Source organism: Hyperolius riggenbachi, chromosome 12 (assembly GCF_040937935.1).
Source record: "Hyperolius riggenbachi isolate aHypRig1 chromosome 12, aHypRig1.pri, whole genome shotgun sequence".
Taxonomy (NCBI): Eukaryota; Metazoa; Chordata; class Amphibia; order Anura; family Hyperoliidae; genus Hyperolius; species Hyperolius riggenbachi.
In genome coordinates, this window is record NC_090657.1 from 154,096,415 (window position 1) to 154,112,780 (window position 16,366).

Here is a 16,366-nt window from a genome sequence, read left to right on the forward strand (position 1 = left end):
CCCTCCCTCCCCCCTGTGCCGTCCTAGTCGCCATAGGACGGTGATCGGCACTCATCTCTGCCGCTCATAGGCATCAGCCTATGAGAGGGCTTCATTCCCCAGCCAATCCGGGGGACAGCCGTGTGTCTGCCGTACAGCGCTGCGATCTCCTCCTCTAAACAAAGGGGAATTATTTCCCCTTTAGGTGGAAAACAGCCTGCAAGCCATGATCGTGGCTAACAGGCTGATCACGAACGGCAGGGAAGGGTCGCGCATGCGCGCACGCGTTCCCTGATAAACTGCAGCTCCAGGACTTGACGCCAATCGGCATTAGGCGGTCCTGGGGCTGCCGCCGCGGTCACGCCCATCGGTGTGATGCGGTCGTTAGGTAGTTAAAGAATAGTAATGCAAGCAATTGATTCCCAGGTTAGATGATTGTCAGATTTTAGCCGTTAGTCAACCCATGTATGTCTATTACTGTACAGCATTATATTAATAGCTTTTTAACACAATGTCAATATCTAACCGTAGGATGCTCATTTAGAAGCAAAGTTTGCTGTTGCAGGAGATAAACTCATCATCTCCATGTCAATAGAAAGGTAAATATATACTATATATTTTCTTCTGTTTTACATAAATCTGTTTCGGAAAGACAATGAATGGATAGCTGTCCTTCTGTAGTACTGATTTCGGATACACTATACAGTATTCCAGACTTTATTGTGTACATGGAGTCTGTGTGTACTGAGCTCTCTTCTCTATATGGAAGGACAATAAAAGGATAGCTGTACTGTAGCCATGGCTGGATTTCTGGCAAGGCCACATAGGCCATGGCCTAGGGCACCAGATAAACAAGGGGCGGCCTGCAGACAGTGGGCATTATTTGCAGGGCATTATTTGCAAGTGTCCAAACAAATTAAAGTGGTCAGGATAACTGCACTATTAGTACCAGCTGGCATCTGCCTGTGCTGTGCTACAGGCAGCTGCAGTCCGTTAACCAAACGTTTGTGAACAGTGTGTGACTAGCAAAAAGCCAGACCTTGTCCAATGACATAGCAGCAGCTGCAGGCAGTTACAGAAGGCCGGGGCTCACGCACTTCACTGGCGTATCCAGACCAGGGTTCTGGGTGTATGGAACACCCCCCTGAGACTCCTGTCCCTTTAAAAAAAATTCCCTGAAATCGCTGAAGCGGGCGAGCTGGTAAAGGCTTGCCTCCTGCAGGGATTGTGGCAAAAACTCAGCTCTTTCACTATTGTAAAGACTGCATGTAGACAGCTACAAAAGGTATTTAACAGGTTGAAAAGTTTTGACAGTCCCTAAACTCCAGGAGGGCTGCTTGCAGCTTGTGTGAGAGGCTGGCTGAATATCCCTTACATCCTCCACACCCCTATGGACGGTATACCTATATCATTCCCCTATTCCCACAATCCCCCCCACTATGTTGTTAATGTTTTGTTTTTTCTTTGGCAATGCTAAATGTATTTGGTCCTGCCAATAAAGCTTTTTTGGATTTGGCTGGCAGGGACAGGAGACACATGCAAGTAGCCTGTGTGATGTGGGACTGCAATACAGATACTCTCTCGGCATTCTAGTGATGGGAATTCCGGCTCTTCTCAGAGAATCGGCTCTTCTGAATCGGCTCCCATTAAAGAGCCGGCTCTTACGGCTCTCAATCGGCTCTTCATTAAAACTCACTAGACACCACTCAGAATCGGAGTAAAAGCCCGCCCCCATCTCCATGACAACTCCAGACTGCTTATCTGATGGGGCAATCCTTCCTGCTACTGCTCTGCTCCGCCCCATACACTCCTACAAGCTGAAAGAGGAGGACTACATTTCCCAGCATGCCTCAGTGCCCTTTATCACAGAGCAAAGCAGAGCTGTGTGGGGCGGCTGAGGCATCGGCTCTTTTAAAACTGAGAACCGGCTCTTGTCGTTCGCAGCAAAGAGCCGGCTCTTAGAGCCGGCTCGTTCGCCAACGACCCATCACTACTGCATTCACTATTGTTTTCCTCCTTCCCCTAGTGCTGGCTGGAAGGGGAGCAATCTCCCCCCAGGCAGCCTTTCATTCAGAGATTTGTGTCTGGTGTATTCAGGTGAAATACTAGGCTAGCAGATAAAAGTGCAATTAGAGGGAGGCAAGCTGGTAAATATACACAGCATGATGTATAGCTTGCCTGGAGGGTCCGTGGGCAAACATATGTCTGGTCTCTCCTCATTGTTATAATGACTGCATGTGTGGATAAGGTGTTAAGGTAGCCATACACTGGTCGATTTGCCATCAAATTCGACCAACAGACAGATCCCTATCTGATCGAATCTGATCAGAGAGGGATCGTATGGCTACCTTTACTGCAAACAGATTGTGAACCGATTTCAGCCTGAAACCAATCACAATCTGTTGTGGTGGTGGTGCTGCCGCCGCTCCCCCCGCCCGCATACATTACCTGCTCCGCTGGTGCGATTGCCCCCGGTCACCGCTCTTCTTCTCCGTCTCCGCTCTGGTCTGCTCTGGTCTCCGGCATGCTTCCCTTCTTCCTGTCTGGGGTAGGTTTAAACAGTAGAGCGCCCTCTACTGTTTAAACTTCCTGCCGGGACAGGAAGAAGGAAAGCATGCCGGAGACCAGAGCAGACCAGAGCGGAGACGGAGAAGAGCGGAGACCCGGGAGTCGCGCCGGCGGAGCAGGTAATGTATGCGGCTCTATTGCGTCGGTCGTCGGGCACTCGAACGCCGCTATCGATGCGCTCTTTACCCGCGGGCGATCGATGGTTATTTTCCGCACGGCGCGATCGACGGGATCGCACGGAATGGATCGAAATTCGGCGTGTAGCGCGAACGATTGGCAGCAGATTCGATCCCAGTGATCGAATCTGCTGTTGAAACGGGCGCAAATCGGGCCAGTGTATGGCCACCTTAAAACAAGGTGAAAACTTTTTGACAGTCCCGAGACTCCAGGAGGGCTGCTTTCTGCAGTACAGATAAGCTCTCTGCTCCATCTCAGGCTATTCTCAGTCTCTCTCCACTCCTCCTCTTACTGGGCTAATGCACGCCAAAATCACAATAGCAATCGCTAGCAATTAGTGAGTGCAATTTTGTGAAGCAATTTTCAGAGCGATTTCTGAATGAATTGCTCAAAAAAATGCTAAATGCAATATACCTGCGATTTTGAAAAAATCACAACGCTGCTGTGAGAACACCCTCATAGGGTAACATTAGCCAAGCGAGCGCTTTTCAAATCACTGTCGATTTGAAAAACGCTCAGAAGCCCTCTTGGTGTGCACCAACCCTCCCTCATTCACCTTTGTTTCCCTCTTCCCTAGTGCTGGGTGTATCTTCTTGTCATACAGGAAAGCTAAATAAAAGCGCAATCCTGGTGAGGCAAATTATTATTATTTAGTATTTATATAGCGCCGCCATCTTCCGCAGATGCATATAACCCTGCATCATATGGCTATCTCTTGCGCTATGTGACACTGTGGCATATTCCACTGAATTGTCCAAACTAAGTCTATTTCCCATTCCTCTCTCGGGGAGTTGTGCCAGCGCTGTCCCCCATTCAAATTTGCTGCTACCAGAAGCCCTCAGAAACACTCGTGTCCTTGAGTACTTCCAAAGACAGGTAGCCCCGTAATACGCCAGCGCACTTTTGTGCATGGGCAGTATGGAGCCACCTGTCTTCGGAAACACTCGGGGACATACGTGCTTCCAGACCTTTCAGGAATCCCCCCCTTAAAAATCCTGCGTTTGCCCCTGCACTTGGTGTGGGGGATGAAAGGACCAGGGGCAGCACCAGCAAATAGTACAGAATACAGAAGGCAGCCTCTCACAGTACCCATTTCTTAATTATTGATTGGCCAGCACTGTTACCCTGAAAACAGCAGTGGGTACAGGACTCACTTTTACGTGTTGCTGACCCCACCCAATGTCCAATTGTGAGCCATTTTTGACTATGTGTGTGTGGTGGACAGCTCCCACCACACCCATCACCTGTAGATCGCTTGATTGACCAGTTCCCCGTGTGACATGATTGATTCACTTCACGTTGCCATGGAGACCTCGGCACTAGCCCCAATAGTGGACCCCATCGGCCCGAAAATTTTTGGATTGGTGTGTGTGGAGAGAGGTGGTAGGATACGGTTTCGGTTGGGGCGGCTGGTAATAGTCGGCCTTGGGCGGTAAGAAGTACAAATCCGGCCCTGACTGTAGCACTGATTCTGATACACATATACAGTATAGTATCATACTTCATTGTGTACATGGAGCCTGTGTATATTGACCCCTCCTTTCTCTATACTGCTTGTATCCAGACTTTGCAGCTGACCTATACATTCTGCTGTACTAACACTATATGAGTAGTGTTATTTCTATAGCGGTATGAGCACTCCTCACAGAGAACACTGGATAAGTATAACCTTTCCACACTAATTAATTGGATCGCTGCAAAAAATGGGCGGTATCACCACCCTATCAGAATTACAAAACAGAGCTTATGCAGCACTCACACTGTGCATACATGTCATTGCATAGAATAGTCCTTTAAAGTCCACAATAATACTTCAACTTTTTCATCCACAGAATGGTAGTATAATACACTCTCACCGATATTAGTAGCTGATTCAATTACAAATAAGCAAATCAGGCTCAATCGCAAGATGTCTCTCTGGTAGTCTTGCTTCACACTGTGTTTGGGCTCAAAAACAGAAAAGGTTGTGAAGAAAAATAGCGTAATCCAGCCTGAATGTATTATACTACCATTATGTGGATGAAAAAGTGGAAGTATTATAGTGGAGTTTAATGGAAGCAGAAGCACTCTTTATCAATAAAATAAGACACCAGGTAGCTCCATTCCAGCTGGGTGTCATGGAGTTACTAGCAATAGGCAGTTTTCACCGCTACAGTTTATCAGGGAGTAGGTAGGGCTGGCTGGGCACCTGTAGCTGCCACTTCCTAGGGTCAAATGTCCTGCTGCTTGCCTGGAGCTTATTAGCTCCAATGTGAGGCCTTCTTTCATGGTCCCCAACCACTTGTATTTATTTTCTGCTCAGGGAAATAATAGGTGACTCCAGGGTGTGCGTGGGATCCTTTCCTCCTAGGCATTTAAGTATTACATGTGCTGAAGGAATCATATAAGAGCCTTATTAAAATTGTGGCTGCATTGTTATACGTTGTTATCCAGTGTATGTTTCAGACCTACCAAGATTGCTTACGAGAAGGTGGAGTCCATAATGATGGCACTATTGCTTGATGGATTGGAGCGTGAATGGGGAATTATGTAGCCAGTTCAGTTAGAGAAGGTGGGTTGAGAAAGAGAGCTCACACTGCAACTCATAGCGTCAGATGACCAGACCAGTATGGAATGTTCTCCATCATGCTAGCCATTCTGCTGAATGACACTGATTACAAACTGAGCTACATCCTGGGAAATTTTGAGGACAATGACTGAGAATGTCTTTGGAAGCACTAATCAAAAATTTCCTTTAGGGCAGACAAAGTGAACTAGATTAGACTGAGCAACAGTCTTTGAACTAGTTCTCTTCCTATCCCATTATCTATCATCACATAAGGAAGTCAGGGAGGAGCTGGGAGGCGAGACCAGCCAGTCTTTCACTGTGAGCACAGAGTTGACCCTGCCCAACTCCTTTCTGCTGATACAAAAAGGTTAACTCTTTGTGGCCAGCAATGCAGGTACGCTCTACAGAGTTTTCTCATCAAGTCTTGTTTAGTCTCTACCTGGCCTGTGTTAAATAAAGCATTGACCCTACTACACCCTACCCTTTTTTATTATTAGAACACACTTTAAATAAAAGAGCAGAAAGCAATGGTGTCTTATTTTAGGAAGGACTGCCTATTATAAACACACTTAGAAGGTATGAAAAGGGTTAACTGTTGAGAGTAACTGCAGATTTGCACAACAATAGGAGGCGGTGGGCTGGGTTAGGTGATGATCAGCTGTGCCCTGGGGAGTGTCCTTTCAGTCTACTGGCAATAAGGAGGTAGAGAGGATGCTGCTACACGGGAACTTTCAAAATATTTATAGCAAACGGTACACGGGTGTGCAATGCGCACAAACTGTGACCTGCTAAGTGATGTGAATTTGCCATCACGTATTAAAAAATGAGAGGCTGAATTACAGATTTAAAGTAAACCGAAGAGGGGAGGAACAAATGCAAGTCTACTTGCCTGGGGCTTCTTCCAGCCCCGCAGTCTTACAGGTCCCTCAGTTTCCTCACGATCCGCTCTTTTGTGCTCCTCCAAAAAGTCACCAGTAGTGGGCTACAGTGCATGATATGCATGCCTCCTCAATCGTGCTACCGGGATCGGGAGCGCTCTGCACTGCAGTAGCCTGCAACTGCTTCAGTTGGTGAGCTTTCAGATGAGAACAGCGGCACCTCAGCTAATCTTTTTCTTCTTATATTCCGCAGCATTCGCCCTTCTATAGTCTCATCTGCAGTTGGACGTTTTGAAGTAAGTGTAATTAAAAAAGCAAAAAAATTTTTTTTTTGCTCTGAACGATCAGTGTATTAGTGATCTATCAAGACGATTGTGATCGCCGCACGTCGCTAACCATCATTTATCTAATTTTTGTCAAACAGTATTGCATATCATGAAAATTATAATTTGTCACAAAAAGCGGGGTACTCGCAAACACATTTTTTTAATTATTTTTTTTACACACACACCTTTTTAACTATTTTTTTCAATGATCAGTATTACTAGCAGTCATCATTAAGGAACTAGGAGGACACTGATTGGCCAAGGGATCACATGATCCCTTGGGCCAATCACTGCAGCCACAGGGGTCATAAGATCACAAGATCCCTTTGTCCAATGATGCTGCAGTAGATGGTCACGTGCACTATTATTTCAGGAAGACCTGTACTTCATGCATAACTGGCTGTAACAGCAATCATTCTCACTACGCAGGCACGGATCGGCTCAGGGTACACATGTCCCCTTCCACCAATCCTTCCTGCTTTGGGGACCATCGGGAGCACGCTCGTCCAAACGCACGATCGTGGGCAGCACCCGGCTCAGTGTACGGACATGACTCATATCCGTGCGACTATAGCAGCCACGGACGTGCGGCTGAAGCAGTTAAAGGAGACTTGGATGCTTTCCTTGCATTGAAGGACATCTAGAGTAGTAGAGTTGATCCAGGATGACTGCTCTCTCTATAAATGTTCATTGGCAATGTCTTGTAAGGGTTTTTTCCTTCCCCTGGATCAACTGGAAGATGTGAGTGTGCAGGACAGAAATGTACCTAATTTTTGGTTATTTATTTATGACGGATGTCTTTTTTTCAAACAAACTAACTATGTAACTATGATACTGGTGGTCCAGGGAACAGGAAATGAGGGAGAACATCTGATGGGGAACCTAAGGGCTATGCCACACACACAAGGGCGGACTTACTAAAGCAGCGATAAGCAGCAGTTTGGGGTATTTTCCAGTGATATTAAGTTTGTTCTGTTTACAAAAGAAAGTGCCCTCACATGACCATGCGATAAAGTGCAATAATCAGATGCAAAGCTTTTAAGGCCATAATCATGCTTTTCTTATTTGTTCTTTTACAGGTATCAGCTCTAGAAGGATTGATTGGAAACCTCTTCAGTCTTGCCTTCCTGCCTTCAATTAACAGTAAGCACCATTTACCATTAATAGATATAATTTAATTTTCATCATAAAGAGGGATTCTCAGTCACAAAATCAAATTCCATTTAACCCCTGCTCTGTGTTCATTATGCAGCCTGCAAACTAACCCTGCATTGCAAGCACTGCAATCTAATCATAAATGTTTCTGCTTTAATACTGTAAGTCTTATCTCAGTCAGTCTGGCTGAAAGGAAGCTTGTTATCTCCCCTCCCATATTCCTGCTCCTCAATGATTTCCTAAGGGCAGTTCAATGTAACATGGGAGAAGCTTCTAAAATCGGATCTATGCTGTGCTCACATGTGTTTACAAAGCAAGCTAGATGGGACAGTGCGGTTTCTAGAAGGGAAAAAAAAGAGAAAGAGAGGAAATTACATCAGGATTGGCTTCAGTCAAAATAAGGAAAAGTGGAAAATGCCAGAAACAGTTTTCTCTTTATTTACTATATAAAATGCACTGAAATAAAAATGTGGACAGTACAATAAATGTAAGTAGAACAAGTATTTATCTACTTTTATATGCGTTTTTGTTTCCTGGGATAGTATGACTATCCCTGCTGCTTTCATTTATTTTTGTTATGAACATAAGCAGCAGATAACCTCCTGGCGTGGTTTGACACGTTTTGCATTTTTAGATGCATTTCTGTTCACCGCAGTCGTAAAGGGTGGATATGAGAATTACTGTAGTCTTTCTGGTGGTTCAAACCAGTTTGGCCATTCTCATCACAATTTCTCTCCACAAAACGGTCTTTCACTGGAAGTTTTATTTATTGTAATTATTCCCATTCTAAGTAAACCATTGAAACTGCTGTACCTGAGAATCCCAGGAGATCAGCAGAAATATTCAAAACTGTTCCCCTGGCACTAACAATTATACCTTTGGAAATTGGACCAATAAAAAGTGACAGGAAGTTATTCTGATTGGTCCAAATTCAAGCTGCATACCATTTACATGAGTCTGCATCTCATCGACCATCTCTAATGGCTACGTGAAATCCACACCTATACTGGGCTCTAGTGTGGATCGCGATGTTACTGGTAGCAGGGCGTATTGGCTGCAGGGGACAAAAGTCCGCTGTGCCAATCCGTACATGTCTGCCAAGAATAAACACTGCTTTTGTTCAAAAACAGTGATTATTCTTAAATAGAGCCGCAGCGATTCCTTCAGCCGCCGATTTCCGCAGCTTTCCACTGCCGATCGTTAGATTTATGAATGGGAACCCATTCATTAATCTCCCCGCAGGCTACCGTGATCGCTGCCTGCGTCACTTCCCTAGTTACAATGTAGCAACACATTGTTTCCCATGTAGCGTACATATTGTACGCTAATAGGATTTGCTCAGCGGAGACATCTTGTGGCCAATTACACCTACTGACTTTAGGGAATAAAAAAAAAATTAATATGTATGTCAAGAGGGCATATTATTATAAATTTATGGGCTAAAAATTAGCCATGGATATAAAACTGAAAAAATGTACCTTTATTTCCAAATAAAATATCGTCACCATACATTACACTAGGGATATCATTTTAACCTTGCAATAACCGGGACAAATGGGCAAATAAAATGTGTGGATTTTAATTACGGTAGCATGTGGTATTTTAAATCTATGCCAAAAACTAAGAAATAACGATTTTTTCAATTTTTTTCTTAATTATTCCCATTAAATTGCATTTAGAATAAAATAATTCTTAACATAATGTACCATGCAAAGAAAGTCTAATTGGTGGCAGAAAAAAAACAAGGTAGATCATTTCTTTGTGATAAGTAGTGATAAAGTTATTGGGGAATGAATGGGAGAAGCGCTGAAATGGGAAAATTCCACTCATCCATAAGGTGAAAAATACCCGTGGGCTGAAATGGTTAATAATAGTGCAGGAGCAGAGTATTGTTTACCTGCAGGAGTGGGACATGTTGGAGGTTATACAAATTATATTTCCAGCAACCAGTCCTTTCACTCTGTGAACAGGCTAATAACAATCAGTAGAGCACCTAGTGACAAAGTCTGAAGTAGAAAGCTGGACATACACTGATAGGCCTAGTGCACACCACAGTGGTTCGGTTGCGTTTTCCGGAACGCTTGCGGCTGAGGAAACGCTTGGGTAATGTATTGGTGCATGGGGTGATGCACACCAGAGCGGGTCGGTTTTAGCTGAAGTGCAAACTCCCGGGCTGCAGCATTTTTTGGATTTCTGAGGCGTTTCTGCCTCCAATGTTAAGTATAGGAAAAACGCAAAACGCTTGATAAAACGCCAGATCAGAGCGGTTTTCCAGGCGTTTTTGTTACAGTAGCTGTTCAGTAACAGCTTTACTGTAACAATATCTGTAATCTGCTACACAAAAACGCTACCAAAAACGCTTCACTTTAAGTAGAAAACGCTACACAAAACTGCAAAAAGCTAGCAAAACGCTTCATAATAATAGAAAAAACGATTCAAAAACCGCTCGCATTTTGCGGATCTGCTAGCGTTTTTTGGTGTGCACTAGGCCAAAGATTGCCACCGGATGTGGCAAAACGATGCTACCACACACTGCACATCGATTTCAATGCATTCTAGCGGGGAATATATTGAATTTGATCGATTTATTATAATTATTATTTAGATTTTATATAGCGGCTAGCGCCGACATCTTCCGCAGCACTGTACAAAGTATATATTGTCTTGTCACTAAAATGTCCCTCAGAGGAGCTCACAATCTAATCCCTACCATAGCTTGAATACAAAAAGGGGAAAGGGAGGGGAGACAACCGAGAGCCGACTATAGTGTAGTATATAAAGGTTTGTTGCTGGAGGCAAAACTGACAGCTGAAATAATACTCACAAGTGTGGGTTACCACTTAGGCAACCACTGTAAATGCAGGTGAGAAGATTAGACCCGACCCCACTTGGGTTAAAGTCATTGGGAACCTGGTAATAACCTTTTGCTGACCGTTCCACGCCAATCGCCGCTCGGAGACTGAAGGCTGGGCAGAGCTCCGTCCCCCGAGCAGGAGATGCGCGCGCACCCTGCACGCAATCTCCTGCATTAGCTGGCCCTAGGACCTGCCGCCAATTGGCGTTAGGCGGTCCTGGGGCTGCCACCGCGGCCACGCCCATTGGCGTGGAGCGGTCTTCAAGTATTTAATACAAAAAAAATTCAGCAAATCACATAAATAGGCACGGTCACATAAACATAACTAGGCAGAGTTACCTGGCTTCTGTGCTGGCTGGTCTGCCTTTCTGCTGGGCGTGCTGGCCTGCTGCCAGGTTATTGGGCAGTCCCCCCTCCCCCCCCCCCATAGCATTCCCTGACCTTCTAGTGAACCCTCTACCATGCTTCCACAGGCCTCTCCCATTGAGACACCACAGCACCCAGCATACCCCGATTGAAGCACCACAGCTCCAAGCATGCCCGCCATTGAGGCAGCACAGCTGACTCTGCCTGGGGGACATTCGGGGCACCCCAGAATAGACCCGAGGCACGTGCTACTGATGTTTGGGGCTAGCAACGCCCCTGAGCATCTCCTTCCAGTGACATCACCTACCAGCAGTAAAAATGTCTCCATTTGATAAATGTCAGAATGTAAATCAGGTAGAGGAAAGATTTTACATTGGGCAAACACTGACTAAATCATTTATACATAATGATTGTAAAAATTAAGCACTTCTGTTCATTACGTTATTTTTGGAGTTCCTCTTTAAGAAATTGCTCTCTGTAGTCGCAAGAAAGGGACAATAACCCTTCACCAAGGGTGGACAACAACTAGACTGATATAGGATAAACAGAGGCGCCGGAAAGAATAACATACAATAAAAGCTGTTTAAAAGTGGGAGGCAGTGGTGAACTTACCTCTCAACAGACAACAAAAAAAGGTTCTTTTTCGGTATAAAACATAATTTTATTGAAGTTTTACTCCACTTTGTTGTGACGTGTTTTGCGGGTTGAGCCTGCTTCTTCGCGCAATAGGGGAGTAACTGTAAAAATCGTCTCAGTGCAGAGGCGCCCGTGCACTGAGAGACTTCTCACAATTACTCCCCTATTACCTGAGGATGCGGTCTCGACCCGTGAAATGCGTCTCAACAAGGTGGAGTAAAATTCCCAAAAGATTGTATTCTATACTGAAAGACCCATTGTGTCATCTGTTGGGAGGTAAATTCACCACTACCTCCCACTTTTAGTGTATTTTATTTTTTCTGGCACATCTTTTTATCATATATCAGTCTAATCCCTATCGTAGTCATATGTCTATGTATGTATCGTGTAGTGTACATATCGTAGTCTAGGGCCAATTTAGGGGGAAGCTAATTAAATTATCTGTATATTTTTGGAATGTGGGATGAAACTGGAGTGCCCGGAGTAAACCCACGCAGACACAGGGAGAACTGTAACGGTCGGTGTCAGCACACAGAGAGAATCTGATTATTGGTGATCTGCAGTATCACCAAGAATACAGATTATACCTGATTATTGATGATCTGCAGAATCACCGATAATCCAAGTATAACTAACCTCTGGACACCTTTATACTGTGAGTGTTTGGTGCAACAGTAATGACTTTGAGTAAGACCACCCGAGGAGCAGGTGGTCTTTAGCAGTACGGGCGATACCGCCTTTTGGGAAGTACAAAAAACCCTCCAGCAGCCTGAGACCTCCAAAGGGGTGGAGTCCCAGGATGAAAGTAGGAAGGACCTGTGAGTGAGTGACACCTGAAAGGTGGATGTCACTAGCAGGTCTGGAGACTATCTCTTAAGGAGAGAGATAGCTCTCTAGGTCGGGCAAGCCAGGTCGGCAACACACAGACAGATAAGGTACAAAGACAGAAGGCTGATTCGGTATCCAAAGGCAGGCAGGGTTTGGCAACAGGTAATCAGGTATACGTAGGTACCAAATCAGAAAGCAGAGGGATAGTCAGGAATGCAATAGGTCATAACAGATATCAACAATGCCTAGTCTTGGGTGTGAGGTCCGTGGTCTCTACACCCTGGAACTAGTCTGGAGTATAATATGATGGTACAGAGTATTCCTAGACTTGGGTGTGAGGTCCGTGGTCTCGACACCCTGGAACTAGTCTGGAGTATAACAGAGTGATAACACAGAGTCCCTAATCTTGGGTGTGAGGTCCGTGGTCTCAACACCCTGGAACTAGTCTGAAGTATAACACAATAATATTTATTTATTGTATTTATAAAGCGCCAACATATTACGCAGCGCTGAACATTAATTTAGGTTACAGACAATATTTAGGGGTGACATACAGCAATATGACAATACAGGAATACAAGAAAACCAGATCACACAGCACAGTATTAGTACAAGGTAATGCTTAGTCAGTCACTGGATGAAGCATGGAGATTAGGCAAGTTAGGTTCACTCAGATGCATAGCATGGGTTCACAGTAATGGAGGTGCCAGATCAGATAGGACACAAAAGGAGGAGGACCCTGCCCAAAGGCTTACAATCTAGAGGGAGAGGTAAGGACACGAATGGTAGGGGACCAGAGTTCAGCTGTAGGTTTAGAGCACTTGTGAGGGGTAGTAGGCCAGAGTGAAAAGGTGAGTTTTGAGGGCTTTCTTGAAGATGTTGAAGGAGGGGGCTGCCCTAATGGGTGGAGGTAGGGAGTTCCATAGTGTTGGAGCAGCTCTTGAGAAGTCCTGGAGGCGTGCATGGGACTGGGTGATGCGGGGGGCGGTTAGGCGAAGTTCATTGGAAGAGCGGAGTGAGCGGCTAGGTGTGTACCTCTGAGTAAGATCGGAAATGTAGGTTGGACAGGTTTTGTGGACAGATTTGTAGGTCAGACACAGTATCTTGAATCGGATTCTGGACTGGATAGGAAGCCAGTGGAGGGATTCTAGGAGGGGATCTGCCGTGGTGGAGCGATGGGAGCAGTGGATAATTCTGGCTGCCGCATTCATGATGGACTGCAGTGGGGCTGTTCGGGTCATAGGGAGACCAGACAGCAGGGCATTGCAGTAGTCAAGGCGGGAAATTATGAGGGCATGGATGAGGAGTTTGGTGGTGGCAGAGGTCAGGAAAGGGCAAATCTAACAGATGTTATGAAGGTGGAAGTTGCAGGACTTTGTGAGGTTTTGGATGTGGGAAGTGAAGGAGAGTGCGGAGTCCAGGGTGACACCCAGACAGCGGGCTTGAGAGGTAGGGCGAATGGTAGTGTGGTTAACAGTGACATGCACATCTGGGAGGTTCGTGGATGGCCGGGGTGGGAAGATCATAAATTCCGTTTTGTCTAGATTTAGTTTCAGGAACCTAGCAGACATCCAGGAGGAGATGGTGGATAGGCAGGAGGAGACCTTGTCCATGGCAGTGGTGGATATGTCAGGGGTGTGGAGGTAGATCTGGGTATCATCTGCATACAGATGGTAGTTAAAACCCATGGAGGAGATAACCTTGCCAATGGAGGATGTGTATAGGGTGAACAGTAGGGGGCCAAGGACCGAACCTTGGGGGACTCCCACCGAGATGTGGTTGGGGGTGGACGAGGACTCATTGAAGGTGGTCATGAAGGAGCGGTTGGAGAGGTAGGATGAAAGCCAGGACAGGGCGAGATCGTGAATGCCCAAGGACTGGAGGGACTGGAGGAGTAGGGGATGATCTACTGTGTCAAAAGCTGCTGACAGGTCAAGGAGGAGAAGAATGGAGTATTTACCTTCAGCTTTAGCTAAGGCAAGGTCGTTGACCACTTTGGTGAGAGCAGTTTCGGTTGAGTGGGCAGGCCGAAATCCAGATTGGAGTGGGTCTAGCAGTGAGTTGGCATTGAGGTACTGGGTCAGGCGTTTGTGAACCAGACGCTCAAGGAGTTTTGAGGCAAGGCAAAGGGGAGGAGGGAGATAGGACGGTAGTTGGAGGGTAGCGAGGGGTCGAGTGAGGGTTTCTTGAGCAGGGGTAGTACAATGGCCTGCTTGAAGTCTGTGGGGAAGGTGCCTGTGGATAGGGAGAGGTTGAACAGGGTAGTAAGGACTGGGGCCAATTCCGTGAAGTGAGGCTGGAGTAAATCAGAAGGGATGGGGTCAAGGGGGGAAGTAGTGGTATGGGAAGTCTGCAGTAGGTGGTTGACTTCCTCGGTGGTAGTAGGAGTGAAGGATGTGAGGGGAGGATAGGGTGGAGGAGGAGCTGGTTGGGAGGGGGTGGGAGGTGAAGATTGGAGATTGGATATTTCCTGGCGGATGGAGACAATTTTGTTGGTGAAGTGGGTGGCTAAATCTGTGGCAGAGAGGGAGGAAACGGAGGGTGGGGGGGGTGGGTTTAAGCAGGGAGTTGAAGGTGGCAAAAAGACGCCGGGGGTTGGAAGCTTGTGCTCCGATGAGCTTGGTAAAATATTCCTGCTTCGCATGAGCAAGGGCAGTGTGGAACTGCAGCAGGTTGGTCTTGTACTGTAGGAAATCCTGGTTAAGTCTAGTTTTTCTCCATTTCCGTTCAGTGGTGCGTGTTTTCCTCTGGAGGATGCGAATATGGGTAGTGCGCCAGGGCTGGGGGTTAGGGGGTCGGTTGTGGCGAAATATTGGTGGAGCAGCTTTCTCTAGGGCTGATGAGAGAGTTTGGCGATACTGAGCTGCAGCAAGATTAGGACAGGTTAGGGTGGGGAGAGTGGAGGAGAGGGCATGGAGGGGGTCAGCAAGGACACTAGGGTTGAGCTTGCGTAGGTCTCGCTGCCATCGACCAGGTGGGTGGGTGGCTAATTTGGAGGTGCCTTCCGTGAGGAGGTTGAAGGTGAGAAGGTGATGGTCTGAGGGTGGAAAGGGTGCGATGTCAAGGTCTGCAATGGTGGTGGATTTAGTGAATACAAGGTCGAGAGTGTGACCTGCAGTGTGAGTGGGGGTGTTGGCGTGTTGTACAAGTCCAAGTGAGTTGGCAATGGTGAGTAGCCGGGTCACAGCAGAGCTCTGGGCTTCATCGATGGGAATATTGAAATCCCCAAGGATGATGGTGGGGAGGTCAGAGGAGAGGATATGAGGGAGCCAGGAGGCAAGGTCATCGAGAAATTGTGGGGTGGAGCCCGGAGGGCGGTATAAGACCGCAACAATGGCAGGAAGGGAGTGGTAGAGGCGAATGGTGTGGGCCTCAAAGGATGTGAATTGTAGAGAGGTAGGTGGTGTGAGGACACGGAAGGTGCAGGATGGGGAGAGGAGCAGACCCACCCCTCCCCCGGTCCTGTTGTCTGGTCTGGGGGTGTGACTGAGGTGAAGCCCCCCGTAGGAGAGGGCAGCCTCTGCGGCAGAGTCAGAGGGGGTGAGCCATGTCTCAGTGAGTGCGAGGATGGTGAGGGATTTGGAGAGGAAGAGGTCGTGGACTGCTGTAAGTTTGTTGCGGACGGATCTGGCATTCCAAAGACCGCAGGGTAGGGGGAGTATATGTTTGTGGGTGGGATGGATGGAAATAAGGTTGGAGCGAGGATGGGTGTTGAGGTTATTTGTGGGGGTCCATCCGAAAATGGCGCAGGGAGAAAAATGGCGCACCGTTCTGCCGATAAATGTATCATAAAACGCTATTTACCGTTTTAATGTAAATACAATAAAACGGTAAATTTCGTTTTATGCTACATTGATTGCAGAGCGGTGCGCCATGATAAACATGCAGGGCTGGGGGAGAGAGGCAGCGGGAGACTAGAGGGCATAGGCAGCGGATGTATGCAGAAGCATACGTTACCTTATCCTGGGCCAGTGATCGCTCCTTCCCTCCGCTCCTTCCATTCGTTTGCTGTAGTCCCGCAGCCGGCCAATCAGCATGCGGAGACTGAAGC

General features: G+C 46.7%; 1 protein-coding gene across 1 annotated transcript in view; it reads left to right on the forward strand.

The window, feature by feature from the left end:
- Positions 1 to 16,366, forward strand: part of LOC137542351 (BPI fold-containing family B member 4-like) — an 86,744-nt gene that overhangs the window by 55,841 nt on the left and 14,537 nt on the right. The window contains exons 13-15 of the mRNA XM_068264191.1: positions 511 to 578; positions 6,404 to 6,446; positions 7,556 to 7,619. Of these exons, the coding sequence (XP_068120292.1) occupies positions 511 to 578; positions 6,404 to 6,446; positions 7,556 to 7,619 (175 nt within the window). The remainder of the gene's footprint in view (positions 1 to 510; positions 579 to 6,403; positions 6,447 to 7,555; positions 7,620 to 16,366) is intronic.